This window comes from Scyliorhinus torazame, chromosome 5, assembly GCF_047496885.1.
Source record: "Scyliorhinus torazame isolate Kashiwa2021f chromosome 5, sScyTor2.1, whole genome shotgun sequence".
NCBI classification, from domain to species: domain Eukaryota; kingdom Metazoa; phylum Chordata; class Chondrichthyes; order Carcharhiniformes; family Scyliorhinidae; genus Scyliorhinus; species Scyliorhinus torazame.
In genome coordinates this window covers 262,206,901-262,221,333 of record NC_092711.1, presented here as the reverse complement: position 1 = coordinate 262,221,333, position 14,433 = coordinate 262,206,901, and the positions used below count along the sequence as shown (strand labels likewise).

The window sequence follows — 14,433 nt, the reverse complement described above, 5'->3', positions numbered from 1 at the left end:
CTAAAAGAGATATTTACCTTGGCTTTTTTCTTGATATGTTTTAGCAGTGGGTACACAGAATGAGGTCCTGGTTGTGACAAGGCTCCAAAAGAATATTTCTTCAGTGTTGGCCGGTGGGATTGTCTGAGTTTCATTGGGCCCATATGAGTTGGAAAAAATGGCTGCCGAAGTTCCACGGCAGGAATAGAGTGCTGCAACAGAAACCAGAATTCAGACCCAAGTTACTAGAAATAAACACAATCTGATATTACACACCGTGCTGAAGTAATAAGAGCTTGACTTATAAATAAAACAGGTTTGAAAGAAATCAATCATTAATGCCCATTTATTCTTTCTGAAAGGTTAACACCATACTAGACATATTCCAGTCCTTAGGTACTTACCATTCAAGCCACTGCTTCCTCCTTTACTTGCATTATCACAAGATTACTTTTGGAAATTAAGGATGAAATGAGGATGGCCTCCGTCAACTTCTATGCGAAGCAACTTCTCATCCTTGGTATTTCAATCTTCATCTCGGTGTCCTTAACCTCTCCTGACCTTATTGTTCCCTAAAAATCTCTGACCATGCAAACTCTCCCACCCTTATTCACAGCCACATCCTCAACCTTGCCGTTTCATATGGCATTTCCACTCCCTGAGTCTTGAACACACACACACGGCCATTTTTGGCCACCTCCTTATAGCTCTTATTACTCAAATTACCCTGCTCACTTCCATCACCTTCTGCATGCAGCCTGGAAAAATTTGCCTAATTTACTTAAATCTGCCCCTTTTCAATGTCCCAATTGCTTAAACTTCGGCACATCATTGGTTACAGAACTTTTGAAAGCATTGATCCATGTAACCACATTTTTATCTCCAACTAAGTGCCATGTCTAAAGCAAGATTTTCCTCCCACCTTGACCTCCATGTTTGTCCCCTCAAATCCAAAATGAGCAGACTGTAATGAATCCAGTGCACAACTGGTTTAACCATCCATCACCAGATTTAACTGGACCAGATAAAGAAATATCGGGACTTCCGGTTGCGGCTATGCTGAGCTAAGTCGCACGTTCGGCAGCTCCCGCCAGAAACGGACTTTTGGGCTCTTTTGAGGGGCCCCAGCAGCATTTGTTCGACGGTTCCCAGCGTGGGAAGGTGACAGTACAATTTCCCCGGCACTGTATGGATTGGACCAGAAGTGGAGCGGTGAAAAAAGTAATTCTGGTGCAGCAAAAAGTGAGAGGGAGGAAAGCCAAGATGGCAGCAGGTGGAGACCAGACAGCGTGGGCGCAAGAGCAGCAGGAGTTTCTTCAGCGCTGCTTCACGGAATTGAAAGCAGAGCTGCTGGAGCCGATGAAGGCTTCGATCGACCAGCTGGTCGAGACCCAGAAGGCCCAAGGGGCAGCGATCCGGGAGGTGCGGCAGAATGTCTCGGAGAATGAGGACGAGATATTGGGCCTGGCGGTGAAGGTGGAGGCGCATGAGGCGCTGCATAAGAAATGGCAGGAGAAGTTCAAGGACATCGAGAATCGGTCGAGGAGGAAGAATCTGCGGATTCTGGGCCTCGCAGAGGGAGTAGAGGGGTCGGATGCTGGAGCATATGTGGTCACAATGCTGAACACGGTGATGGGCGCGGGTGCCTTCCCGAGGCCCCTGGAGCTGGATGGGGCCCACCGAGTCCTGGCAAGGAGGCCCAAGTCTAACGAGCCGCCGCGGGCGGCATTGGTGCGGTTCCACCGCTTGGTGGACAGGGAGTGTGTCCTAAGATGGGCAAAAAAGGAGTGGAGCAGCAGGTGGGAGAATCCAGAGGTCCGTATATACCAGGACTGGAGCGCGGAGGTGGCCAAGAAGAGGGCCGGGTATAATCGGGCTAAGGCGGTTCTGCATCGGAAGGGGGTGGAATTCGGGATGCTGCAGCCGGTCAACTGTGGGTCACGTTTAAGGACCGGCACCATTACTTTGAGACGCCGGAGGAGGCGTGGACCTTTATTCAGGCTGAAAAGTTGGACATGGACTGAGCGTCGGTTGTGAGGGGAGGTTGTGGGGGGCTACTGTGGTTACTGTGCTTTGGGGGATGTTGGGGATATTCTATTCTGTTCTGTATTGTTTCCTTGGGTGCTGGGTGGGGTAGGGTGAAATGGTTCGAAGTGGGGGTTTTGTGAGAGTGTGGGCGTCGGTGGTTGGAAGGACGGGGCCCCGTTGGGGGGAGGGGAGATGGGAGGCCTGAGGTAGGGAGCTGGGATTAGGCCGCAAAAGGGAGCTGCGCCAGAGAGGGCGGGGCCGACCTGATGGAAAGAGCGGGCTTTTTCCCGCGCTTGGGAAGGAAGGGGGCAGGGCCGGGGGGGGGTGGGCGGTGTTGGAGAGAAGCGCCCGCTGATGGACAGGAGGGGGAGGGGGAGGAAGATTACCACACTGGGGGGGTCGATGGAGTGGCGGGAGTGGCCAGGGTCAGCAGGAGTCAGCCCCCCCCCCCTCCTATGGGGGGGGGGGGGGGAAGCAACGCAGCTAGGGGGACACCTAGCTGCGGGGGGGGGGTGAGGGGGGAACTGGGTTGCTGCTCCATTGGCCAAAGGTGAGCTGAAGCTCGGAGAGTCGGGTCGGGGGTCTGCCGCTGCGGGGAATGGAGAGTGCGGGAGGCGCGGGCACGTAGCTGGCCTAGAAAAGGGGATGGCTAATCGGCCGGGCCCGGGGGGGGAGCCCCCTGATCCAGCTGATAACTTGGAATGTGAGAGGCCTGAATGGGCCGGTCAAGAGGGCCCGTGTGTTCACGCACCTGAAGGGACTGAAGGCAGATGTGGCTATGCTCCAGGAAACGCATTTGAGGGTGGCAGATCAGGTTAGGCTGAGAAAGGGGTGGGTAGGGCAGGTTTTCCACTCGGGGTTGGATGCAAAGAATCGAGGGGTGGCGATTTTGGTGGGCAAGCGGGTGTCGTTTGAGGCGCTGAACATCGTGGCAGACAATGGAGGTAGGTATGTGATGGTGAGTGGTAAGCTGCAGGGGGGGGGGGGACACACGACACTTCAACACGGTACTGGATCCAGCATTGGACCGCTCCAGGTCCAGGACGGGTAACAGGCCGGCGGCGGCCAAGGTGCTGAGGGGGTTTATGGACCAGATGGGAGGAGTGGACCCATGGTGGCTTGTCAGGCCGGGGGCCAGGGAATTTTCTTTTTTTTCCCCACGTCCATAAAGCCTACTCCCAGATAGACTTCTTCGTTATGAGCAGGGCACTAATTCTGAGGGTGGAGGGAACGGAGTATTCGGCCATAGCCATCTCAGACCATGCCCTTCATTGGGTGGAGCTGGAGCTAGGGGAGAGGGACCAGCGCCCGCTGTGGCACCTGGATGTGGGCTTGATGGCGGATGAGGAGGTGAGCGGGCGGATCCGGGGGTGCATTGAAACCTATCTAGAGGCTAACGATAATGGGGAGGTGCAGGTAGGGGTGGTCTGGGAGGCGCTGAAGGTGGAGATTAGAGGAGAGCTAATCTCCACCAGGGCCCACAAAGAGAAGGAGAGGAGAGAGGGAGAGATTGGTGGGGGAGATTTTAAGGGTGGATAGGAGGTATGCAGAGGTCCCCGAGGAGGGACTACTCAAGGAGCGACGAAGCCTCCAGGCTGAGTTCGACCTGTTGACCACCAAGAAGGCAGAGGTGCAGCGGAGGAAAGCGCAAGGGGCGGTGTATGAGTACGCGGAGAAGGCTAGCCGGATGTTGGCACACCAGCTTCAGAAGCGGGAGGCAGCGAGGGAGATTGGGGGAGTTGGGGTTAAAGGGGGGAAACATAGTGCGGAGGGAATAAATGGGGTATTTAGAGACTTTTATGAGGGGCTGTATAGGTCTGAGCCCCGACGGAGGATGGGGGGGGGGGGGGGGTGTCCATTTTTGGATCAACTGAGGTTCCCGAGGGTGGAGGAGGAGCCGGTGGCTGGGCTTTGGGACCGGTACCGGTAGGGCTGGAGGAGCTGACTAAGGGGCTGGAGAGTATGCAGGCGGGGAAGGCACCAGGGCCAGATGGGTTCCCGGTGGAATTTTAGCAGAAGTACATGGACCTGCTGGGCCCTCTATTAGTGAGGACTTTCATTGAGGTGAGGGAGGGGGGGGCCCTACCCCCGACGATGTCCAGGGCGCTGATCTCGCTGATCTTGAAGCGGGACAAGGACCCATTACAGTGTGGGTCACATAGGCCAATCTCTCTCCTCAACGTGGACGCGAAGGTGTTGGCTAACAGAATTGAGGACCGTGTCCCGGGGGTGATTCACGAGGACCAGACGGGTTTTGTTAAGGGAAGGCAGCTGAATACCAAAGTGCAGAGGCTCCTTAACAAAATCATGATGCCTACAGTGGAGGGGGGGGGGGGGGGGGGGGGGGGCAGAGATAGATGCCTACAGTGGAGGGGGAGGCGCGATGGACGCGGAGAAGGCGTTCGATAGGGTGGAGTGGGGTACCTCTGGGAAGTGTTGAGGAGGTTTGGGTTGGGGGAGGGGTTCATTAGTTGGGTTAGGCTACTTTACGAAGCCCCGGTGGCAAGTGTGGCCACGAATCGGAGGAGGTCGGAGACACCGGGTTTCGTTGTATGCCGATGACCTGTTACTATATGTGGCGGACCCAGTGGGGGGGATGCCGGAGGTGATGCGGATCCTCAGGGAGTTTGGGGACTTTTCCGGGTATAAGCTCAACGTGGGGAAGAGTGAGCTCTTTGTGGGGTACACCCAGGGGACCAGGGAAGGGGGATAGACGAGCTTCCACTGAAGAGGGCGGAAAGGAGTTATCGGTACCTGGGGATCCAGGGGGCCAGGAGCTGGGGGGCCCTACACAAGCTCAACTTGACGAGGCTGGTGGAGCAGATGGAGGAGGATTTTAAAAGGTGGGATATGCTGCCACTCTCCTTGGCGTGTAGGGTACAGTCGGCGAAGATGACAGTGCTTCCGAGGTTCCTTTTTATATTCCAGTGCCTCCCCATCCTGATCCCTTGGCTTTTTTTAAGCGGGTCAGTAGGAGCATCATGGGATTTGTGTGGGCGAAAAAGACCTCAAGGGTGAGAAGGGTGTTTCTGGAGCGGAGTAGGGACAGAGGAGGGTTAGCGTTACCTAATCTGTGTGGGTATTACTGGGCTGCCAATGTGGCGATGATACGCAAGTGGGTAATGGAGGGGGAGGGGGCGGCGTGGAAGAGGCTGGAGATGGCGTCCTGTGTGGGCACGTGTCTGGGAGTGCTCGTGACAGCGCCGCTGCCGCTCCCGCCGACTAGGTACACGAGTCCGGTGGTGGCGGCGACTTTGAAAATTTGGGGGCATTGGAGGCGCCACAGGGGTGAGGTAGAGGCTTTGGTTTAGTCCCCGATCCGGGAGAACCATTGGTTCGTCCCGGGGAGAATGGATGGAGGGTTCCTGAGTTGGCACAGGGCAGGAATTAGAAGGATGGGGACCTGTTTTTAGATGGGACGTTTGCGAGCCTTGGGACGCTGAAGGAAAAATTTGGGCTTCACCCCGGAAATGCCTTCAGGTACATGCAGGTAAGGGTGTTTGTAAGGCGGCAGGTGAGGGAGTTCCCGCTGCTTCCAGCACTCAGGATCCAGGATGGGGTGCTCTCGGGGGTGTGGGTTGGAGAGGGCAGGGTCTCGGCGATCTACCAGTAGATGCAGGAGGAGAGGAGGAGACCTCGGTGGAGGAGCTAAAAGGTAAATGGGAGGAGGAGCTTGGGGAGGAGATAGACGAGGGTACGTGGGCGGGCGCCCTGGGTAGGGTTAATTCTTCCTCCTCTTGTGCCAGGCTTAGCCTGATACAATTTAAGGTTCTTCACAGAGCGCATATGACAGGGGCGAGGCTGAGAATGTTCTTTGGGGTGGAAGACAGGTGTGGGAGGTGCTCAGGGAGCCCAGCAAATCATACCCATATGTTCTGGGCGTGCCCGGCGCTGGATGGGTTCTGGAGGGGTATTGCGAGGACGGTGTCTAAGGTGGTGAACACCCGGGTTAAGCCTAGCTGGGGGTTAGCACTATTTGGGGTTTCGGACGAGCCGGGAGTGCAGGAGGCGAAAGAGGCCGGTATTCTGGCCTTGCGTCCCTGGTAGCCCGGCGGAGGATTCTGCGACAGTGGAAGGATGAGAGGCCCCCGAGCGTGGAAGCCTGGATCAGCGACATGGTAGGGTTTATTAAGTTGGAGAGGGTAAAATTTGCCTTGAGAGGGTCTGTGCAAGGGTTCTTCAGGCTGTGGCAACCGTTCCTGGACTTTTTAGCGGGGCGTTAGGAGGTGCTCAGCAGCAGCAACCGGGGGGGGGGGGGGGGGGGGGGGGGGGGGGGGAGAGAATCTGTGATGTAGTTGTAAGATGTCTATTTATGTGTTCTTTGTTTTTCTTTTTTCTGTAAGGGGGGTTTGTTGAAAATATGTAAAAATTTGAATAAAAATATTTCTATTAAAAAAAAAGAAATATCAGGCTTCACTCTCTTCCACTGGAACTCCGCAGTACTCCATGATCATCTGGAATAAAGATATCATCCAGTTTTTTTGGCATCAACACCTTTTCCTTATCCCTTCTTTCCTGTCCTCTCCACCCACATCACTAACACGTGCAAAGCAATCATGTTCTTTGTCACCAAGATTAAGCTCATCCACTTGGCTGTCTTTGCCAAATTATCCTCTGGACCACTCTCTCCTGTCCTTGCAAACTGACATCTCATCTCTTACGTTTTTTTTCTTCTTCAAAGACCTTGACAGTTGTGGTAAACTCCGACATCTGTGCATATCATTCCCAGAATTTATTTGAATTTCTGCAATCAGATTTCTACCTGTCACAACATCATTAACTCGGCAGACCCACTAAGTTTCCATCCTTGACCTCCACCTCTTCTTCATCTACAGCTGTACCTTGGGAACATCGTCCTCAGACATTGGGTCAGCTTCTAACTGTAAGTAAATGATGTCCACCTTAATTACTTTTTCCAACTTTGTGTACACAAATTCCTCCATATCGCAGTAATCTTCTTCATCCCAACAGCCAATCCCCCATCCTGGAACTCCCCCTTCCTACAACTCTAATCTTTTGTTCAGTGCCTTACTATTGGCAGTCATGCCATCAGTTGCCTAGGTTCCCTGCTCTGGAACTCCCTGCCAAAGCTCCTCTGCCTATTCAGTTCCCTGCCCTCCTTGAAGGCCCTCCTTAAAACTAACCACTTTGACCAAGCTTTCGTCACCACTTATAGCATCTCTTTCTTTGGCTCAGCATTCATTTCTTTTTAATTACACCTCTGAGAAATATCTTGGGACATTTTTCTATGTTATAAGTGCTATATAAACGCACAGTATTATTCTTGTTGGGTGTAAACTGACCTGTCCCAGTGACTTATCAGCTTTCTCCCTGTCTTCAACAGTTTTACTTCTCCACATAGTCCCCACACTATTACCCAGATATCTTGTTTGTTGGATAAACAATAATCCCACTTTCTTCCTTTGTGACGAGTGGTGAACTCATTTGAAGATTCTCCTTAAGCTGATCTTCTACAAAATCTTGATCTTGGGGGGAAAATAGAAATCATAGAAATTACAGCACAAAAGGAGACTATTCAGTCCATAAAACCTATGTTAATGCTAGTTCTTCAACTGAAACTATCTACTCTCATCTCATTTTCCTGCTCTTCTTTTGCATCACTCCATATTCTTCCTTTTCAAATACGTAGCAATTTGTTTTAGAAAGACCTTCATGCTTCACAATTTAATTGTTGATCACTCTCTTGAACATGTTGCATATTTAGGATCACTTTCCCCATAAAAGAATAATTCATGTGTCCTTGACACATCGCCCATGGTGAACTGCTGCAGCCAGGGTGTAACACAACAGACGGTTCTCACTCTTATTCTTCTACCATATATTCCTCCTGAAACACCACCTCCCCCATTCATCCTACCTCCCATTCACAATCGTCAGTGTTTCCTATTACTGAGATTCCTTCTTGCCTCCCTTCGTCTCTGCACAGATCAACCCTTGTTGATTTCATTTTTCGCCATTGCAGCCTCTTTGCGTCCCCCTAATGGATTATTTTCCCATCTAACTTCAATGCATTACACTTGATTCCCCCCACCTAAGACATGACAAGATGGTAAGTAGTTGAAGCCCCAACACGGATTGCTTACAACATGCCACTAGTAACAGCCCCGCACCTGAAAATTACCTATTTATTCCTACTCTGTCTTCAGATCTTTGACCATAAAAGTCACATAGAAGGAGGCCAATTTTCCCTCGTGTCTTTGCCCACCTTCTGCAAAAGCAACTAAGCCAGCCCCACTCCATTGTCTTTTCCCTATAATGCTGCGAAGTTTCTCTTCAAATTTCTTTTTTTCATTCTTCTTTCATAGCATCACTAGCAAGTCCATCATTTTTTGCCCATCCCCAATTTTCCCTCAACTGAGTCACAGTGGCTTCATCGGCCATTTCAAAGGACAGTTCAGAGTCAACCACATTTCTGTGGGTCTGAAGTCATGTAAAGGCCAGACTGGCCTTTCGATTCTCTCTGGTTCGCGATCCTTCTGTCAATTAGAACAGTTTCTCCCAACTTCCGGTTGCGGCTATGCGGAGCTAAGTCGCACATTCAGCAGCTCCCGTAAAAAACAGACTTTTGGGCTCTTTTCAGGGCCCCCAACGGCATTTTTGCGACATTTCCCGCGGTGGGAAGGAGTACAATAGTTCCCCGACAGTATATGGCTTTTACCAGGAACGGGGCGACTAAAAAAGTGGTGGTGGACCCGAAGAAGGTGCGAGGGAAGAAGGACAAAATGGCGGCGGGCGGGGACCAGGCAGCGTGGATGCAGTGGGCGCAGGAGCAACAGGAGGTGATCCAGTGCTGCTTCAGGGATATTAAAGCGGACCTGCTTGAGCCGATGAAGGCTTCTATCGATAAGCTGCTAGAGACACAGACGGCCCAGGGGTTGGGGATCCGCGAGGCCCGACAAAAGATCTCCGACAATCAGGACGAGATCTTAGGCCTGGCGGTAAAGGTGGAGGCGCACGAGGCGCTCCACAAGAAATGGCAGGAGCGGTTCGAGGAGATGGAGAATCGGTCGAGGCGGATGAATTTGTGGATTCTGGGCCTCCCGGAGGGGCTGGAGGGGCCGGACGTGGGGGCCTATGTGGTCACCATGTTGAACTTGCTGATTAGAGCGGGGTCCTTCCAGGGGCCCCTGGAGCGGAAAGGTGCCCATAGAGTGCTTGCGAGGAGGCCCAAGGCTAACGAGCCTCCGCGGGCGGTGCTGGTGCGGTTTCATCGGTTCGCTGATCGGGAGTGTGTGCTCAGGTGGGCCAAGAAGGAGAGGAGCAGCAGGTGGGAGAACGCGGAGGTTCGCATATACCAGGACTGGAGTATGGAGGTGGCGAAGAAGAGGGCCGGGTACAATCGAGCGAAGGCGGTGCTGCACAGGAAGGGGGTGAAGTTTGGCACGCTGCAGCCGGTGCGACTGTGGGTCACCTACAAGGACCGGCACCATTATTTTGAGTCTCCGGAGGAGGCGTGGACCTTTGTCCAGGCCGAGAAGGTGGACACAGATTGAGGGTCGGGATAGGCGTTTGGGGATTGCGGTTGATATGTTACTTTTTGAGGGGGGGTCCTTTGCTCTTGTTTTTTTTTCTGGATGGGTGAGGGTGGTTCGGGCGGGTTGGGCACTGTTTTACTTGGGTTGGTCGGGGGGGGGGGGGCTCTTGGAGGGGGGGGTCAGCAAATGGAACAGGGGTGGATGGCCGGCAGTGAGATGGGGCCCTGCGGGGGAGGGGGAGGCCCGAGTCGGGGGCGAGGGGACTGGGCCCGTAAAAGGAGCTGCGTCAGAGGTGGCGGGGCCGGGTAGGTGGAAAGCGCGGGAAAAGACTAGAAGGGGCGGGGCAGGGGCAGGGAAGCGAGGGTTGTTTCCCAAGCTTGAGATGGAAGGGGGAGGTGGAGAGCCTGCGGATGGGGAATGGAAGAGGAGGGTGTGTCACACAATGGGAGGAGTCGAAGGAGAGGCGGGAGTGGCTGGGGTCAGCAGGAGTCTGCTGACTTGCGGAAGTGCAATGGGGGGAGTAAAGCAGCTGGGATGGGTCCTAGCCGGGGGTCCTGCTGTGGTCAAGGGGGAGCTGGAATGACCGGGGGTCTACCGCCGTGGGGAACGGGGCGGTCGTGGGGATTTAAGAGTAGGGGGAAAAGGCAAGCCGGATGCTGGCGCATCAGCTTCGGAAGCGGGACGCAGCTAGGGAGATTGGGGGAGTTAAGGACAGGGGAGGGAGTGTGGTTGGCATCAATAGGGTCTTCAGGGACTTTTATGAGGAATTGTATCCCACTGGAGGGAGGGAGGGATGGGCCGCTTTCTGGACCAATTGAGGTTTCCGAAGGTGGAGGAGGGTCTGATGGCGGGATTGGGGGCCCCGATTGGGCTGGAGGAGCTGACCAAAGGGATAGGGAGCATGCAGGCGGGGAAGGCACCGGGGCCGGACGGTTTCCCGGTCGAATTCTACAACAAATATATGGACCTGTTGGGCCCGTTGCTAGTTAGGACCTTCAATGAGGCAAGGGAGGGGAGGGCTTTGCCCCCGACGATGTCCCGGGCACTGATCTCCTTGATCCTGAAGCGGGACAAGGATCCCCTGCAGTGTGGGTCTTACAGGCCGATTTCGCTGCGAAACGTAGATGCCAAGGTGCTGGCGAAGGTCTTAGCTGCGAGGATTGAGGATTGTGTGCCGCAGGTCATTCACGAAGACCAGACGGGGTTCGTGAAGAGGAGGCAGTTGAACGCGAATGTGCGGAGGCTTTTGAACGTTATCATGATGCCGGCGAGGGGGGGAGGCGGAGATAGTGGTGGGGATGGACGCTGAGAAAGCCTTCGATAGGGTAGAGTGGGGGTACCTGTGGGAGGTGCTGAAGAGGTTTGGGTTTGGGTTTGTCAGGTGGGTTAGGCTGTTGTATGAGGTCCCGATGGCAAGTGTGGCCACGAACAGGAGGAGGTCTGAGTACTTTCGGTTGCACCGAGGGACGAGGCAAGGGTGTCCCCTGTCCCCCCTGCTCTTCGCACTGGCGATTGAACCCCTGGCTATGGCAATGAGGGAGTCGAGGAACCGGAGGGGGTTGGTGCGGGGTGGGGAGGAGCATAGAGTTTCGCTCTATGCGGATGACTTGCTGTTATATGCGGCAGACCCGGTGGGGGGAATGCCGGAGGTAATGAGGATCCTCAGGGAATTCGGGGATTTCTCGGGGTACAAGCTCAACAAGGGGAAGAGCGAGCTGTTCGTGGTTCACCCAGGGGACCAGGAGAGGGGGATTGGCGCGCTCCCACTAAAAAGGGCGGAGAGGAGCTTCAGGTATTTGGGGGTCCAGGTGGCCAGGAGCTGGGGGGCCCTGCATAGGCTTAATTTCACAAGGCTGGTGGAGCAAATGGAGGAGGAGTTCAAGAGGTGGGACGCGTTGCCGCTGTCCTTGGCGGGTCGGGTGCAGTCAGTCAAAATGACGGTGCTCCCAAGGTTTTTGTTCCTGTTCCAGTGCCTCCCCGTGTTTATCCCGAAGGCCTTTTTTAGGCGGGTCAACAGGAGTAAAATGGGGTTTGTGTGGGCGCGAGCGACTCCGAGGGTGAGAAGGGTGTTCCTGGAGCGGAGTAGAGATGGGGGGGCTGGCGCTGCCCAACCTCTGTGTACTACTGGGCCGCCAATGCGACGATGGCGCGCAAGTGGATGATGGAGGGGGAGGGTGGGTTGCTTTCTTGGACTATGTTTTGTACTTAACCCTGTTGGGTTCCTTTTTCATTTTGTTACTGATATTTTATGAAAACCTTAATCAAAATTATTTTTAAAAGAACAGTTTCTCCCGATCATGACTTTGAACACCTCTATCTCAACCTTCCCTTTTCTAAAATCAACAGTCCCAACTTCTCCAAACTAATACTCCAGTTGGGGCCGAACCAGTGCTTATCATAGTTTTCTTGCATTTGTACTCTTATGTCTGTATTATGAAGCCCAACATTCAATGTGTTATTAACCACTGTCTCAAATTGCCCTGCAACCTTCAATGAGTTGTGCACTGACAGCCCCAGTTATAGTATTTGGCATCCACCTATCTCAGGAAACAATGGGCTATGCCCTGGGCGCAACTCACTCCTGGAATGAACATTGCTTGTTGTGGCTATAGAGTGGCAATTCCATACACAGGAGGCACAGATGAATAGTGATGCCCCGAGGTCAACTGATGTGTTCTCCCTCCATCAGGCTCCTTTATCTGCCACCTGGTTGTTTCTTTTGTCCTCTGCTTTTTCCACACCCTTCCTGATTCCTTGTTTCTAGGCACTCGATTCAGCAGCAAGGACTTCCCATACATCAATTCCAAAAACGGTCAACATTAACTTGCCCCGATGCTCCATCCGTGATGATGTGTTACCCTATGAGTCCTTATCTTCTGTAGCCTTTCAGGTGGCATCTTATCGAATGAATTTTGAAGATCCAAATATGCAAAACAACTTAAGAAATAGGAGCAGAAGTAGAACAAATGGCCCCTCAAGCTTTCTGTCATTCAGTACAGTGACCAGTTGATCATCTTCCTCAACCTCACCTTCCCCACCACTCTATCACCTTGAAGCCTCTTTGTGTCTTCCTCAGCTTACATTCCTGCTTTTGTATCATCAGCAAATTTCAACATATTACTTTTGGTCTCTTTGCCGAAGACTACAAATACCTGATGTTGCAGCACTGACCCTAGCAACACTCCACTGGTACGCCTGCCAACTTGAAAATGCTCCAACTTACCTACTACCCTCAACTTCATGTTCATTAACAATCCTCCATGCATGCTACTCCACCAAATCTATGAACTCTTATCTTACTAACTAACCTTTTGTGTGGCAACTTGTTGAATGTTTTTTGGAAAGAAAAGCATACTGCATCGTTTGGTTTCCTTTTCTCTAATCCTACTAGTTACATCCTCAAAAACTCCAACAGATTTGTCAAACTTGATTTTCTTTATCTCAAAAACGTGTAGACTTTGTCTGATCATACCATGATTTTCTAAGTGCCCTGTTATCACTTCCTTAATAATAGATTCTAGCATTGTCTGAACAACTGGTGTCAGGCTAACTAGCCTGGCATTCCCTTCTATTTCTGGCTTTCTTTGAATCGTGGTGTTACATGCGCAACCTTCAAACACACTTGGACTATTCCTGAATCCAAAGAGTTTTGGAAGATCACAATAAATGTATTCTGGTAACATTGTAACTATCTCGGCACACTTTTTTTTATAAACCTGGTATATGCCATCAGTGTCTGAGGATTAGTCAGCTTCCATTCTCATTAGTTTCTCAAGTATTTTTTTCTTTGCTGATATAGATTAGCATAAATCCCTCATTCTTAAAATCCTTTCGTTACCCTCTATTTCAGGAATGTAATTTGTGCCTTTAACTGTGAAAACATACAAAATATTTGTTTATTGTTTCTACCATTTCCTTATGCTCCATTATAATTTCCGACTCAGCCTCTAGATGATGCACATTTACTTTCTCTATTGTCTCCTTTTTTATATGCACAGTATTCCGACTATTTATTTTCATATTTCTTGTTAGTTTACTCCCATATTCCATTTACCCCTCTTGAGCAATTTTTTGGTCACCCTTTGCTTGTATCTGAAATTCTACCACTTGGTAGGGTACTGTTTGTCTTCGCAATGGTATAATCTTCTAATAGAATACTATGTCCTTCACCTTTTTTTAGTCACAGTTGGATCACTTTTCCTTTGGAGTTCTATTTTTCAACGGAATTTGGGCTCATTCAGAATTATGAAATATTTCTTCAAATGGTTGCTGATGCTCATCTATTGTCACAACTTTGAATCTAATTTCCCAATTTATCCCTCATGCCTTTGCAATTGGTTTTAAGTTCCAGTTTCAGATAAATGTATGTCACTTTCAAATTCAATTTAAAATTCTTTCATATTAAGACCACTCCTTCCCAGAGGATCCCTTACGATGAGCTGACTAATTAGCCTTGCCTCATTACACAAAATAAAGTCTAAAATAATCTCTTCTCTGGTTGGTTCCATGACATATTGTTCTAGGAAACAATCCCAAATGTATTCAATAAACTCATCCTGCAAATTACTTTTTCAGGCTTAATATGCCTGGTCTATATGAATAATAAAGTGCTTCCACGCTGCCTTTGTTACATGCACCTCTTCTTTCTTAATTACTGTGGCCAACTGTATAGCTACTGTTAAGGGTACTAAAAACTACTTCCACATTTTTATCCTTGTTATTTCTTATCTCCACCCATACTTACTCGACTTTCTGCTCTTCCTTCTTCACTACTGTGCTTACATGACACTTTGCCATAAGGGCAACTCCCTTCCTTTCCCCATTTTATCTATTGTTTCAAGTGCCCTTGATTATTTAGTTCCCAACCTTGGTCAGCATATAACCAAGTCTTTGGGCCAGTTTAGCTCAGTTGGCTGGATGGCTGGTTCAA

General features: G+C 51.3%; 1 protein-coding gene across 4 annotated transcripts in view; it reads right to left on the bottom strand.

Moving 5' to 3' along the window:
- Nucleotides 1–14,433, bottom strand: part of taf1 (TAF1 RNA polymerase II, TATA box binding protein (TBP)-associated factor) — a 222,772-nt gene that overhangs the window by 139,976 nt on the left and 68,363 nt on the right. For all 4 annotated transcript variants that reach the window (XM_072505461.1, XM_072505464.1, XM_072505462.1 and 1 more), the window contains one exon: nt 18–191. In XM_072505461.1, the coding sequence (XP_072361562.1) occupies nt 18–191 (174 nt within the window). The remainder of the gene's footprint in view (nt 1–17; nt 192–14,433) is intronic.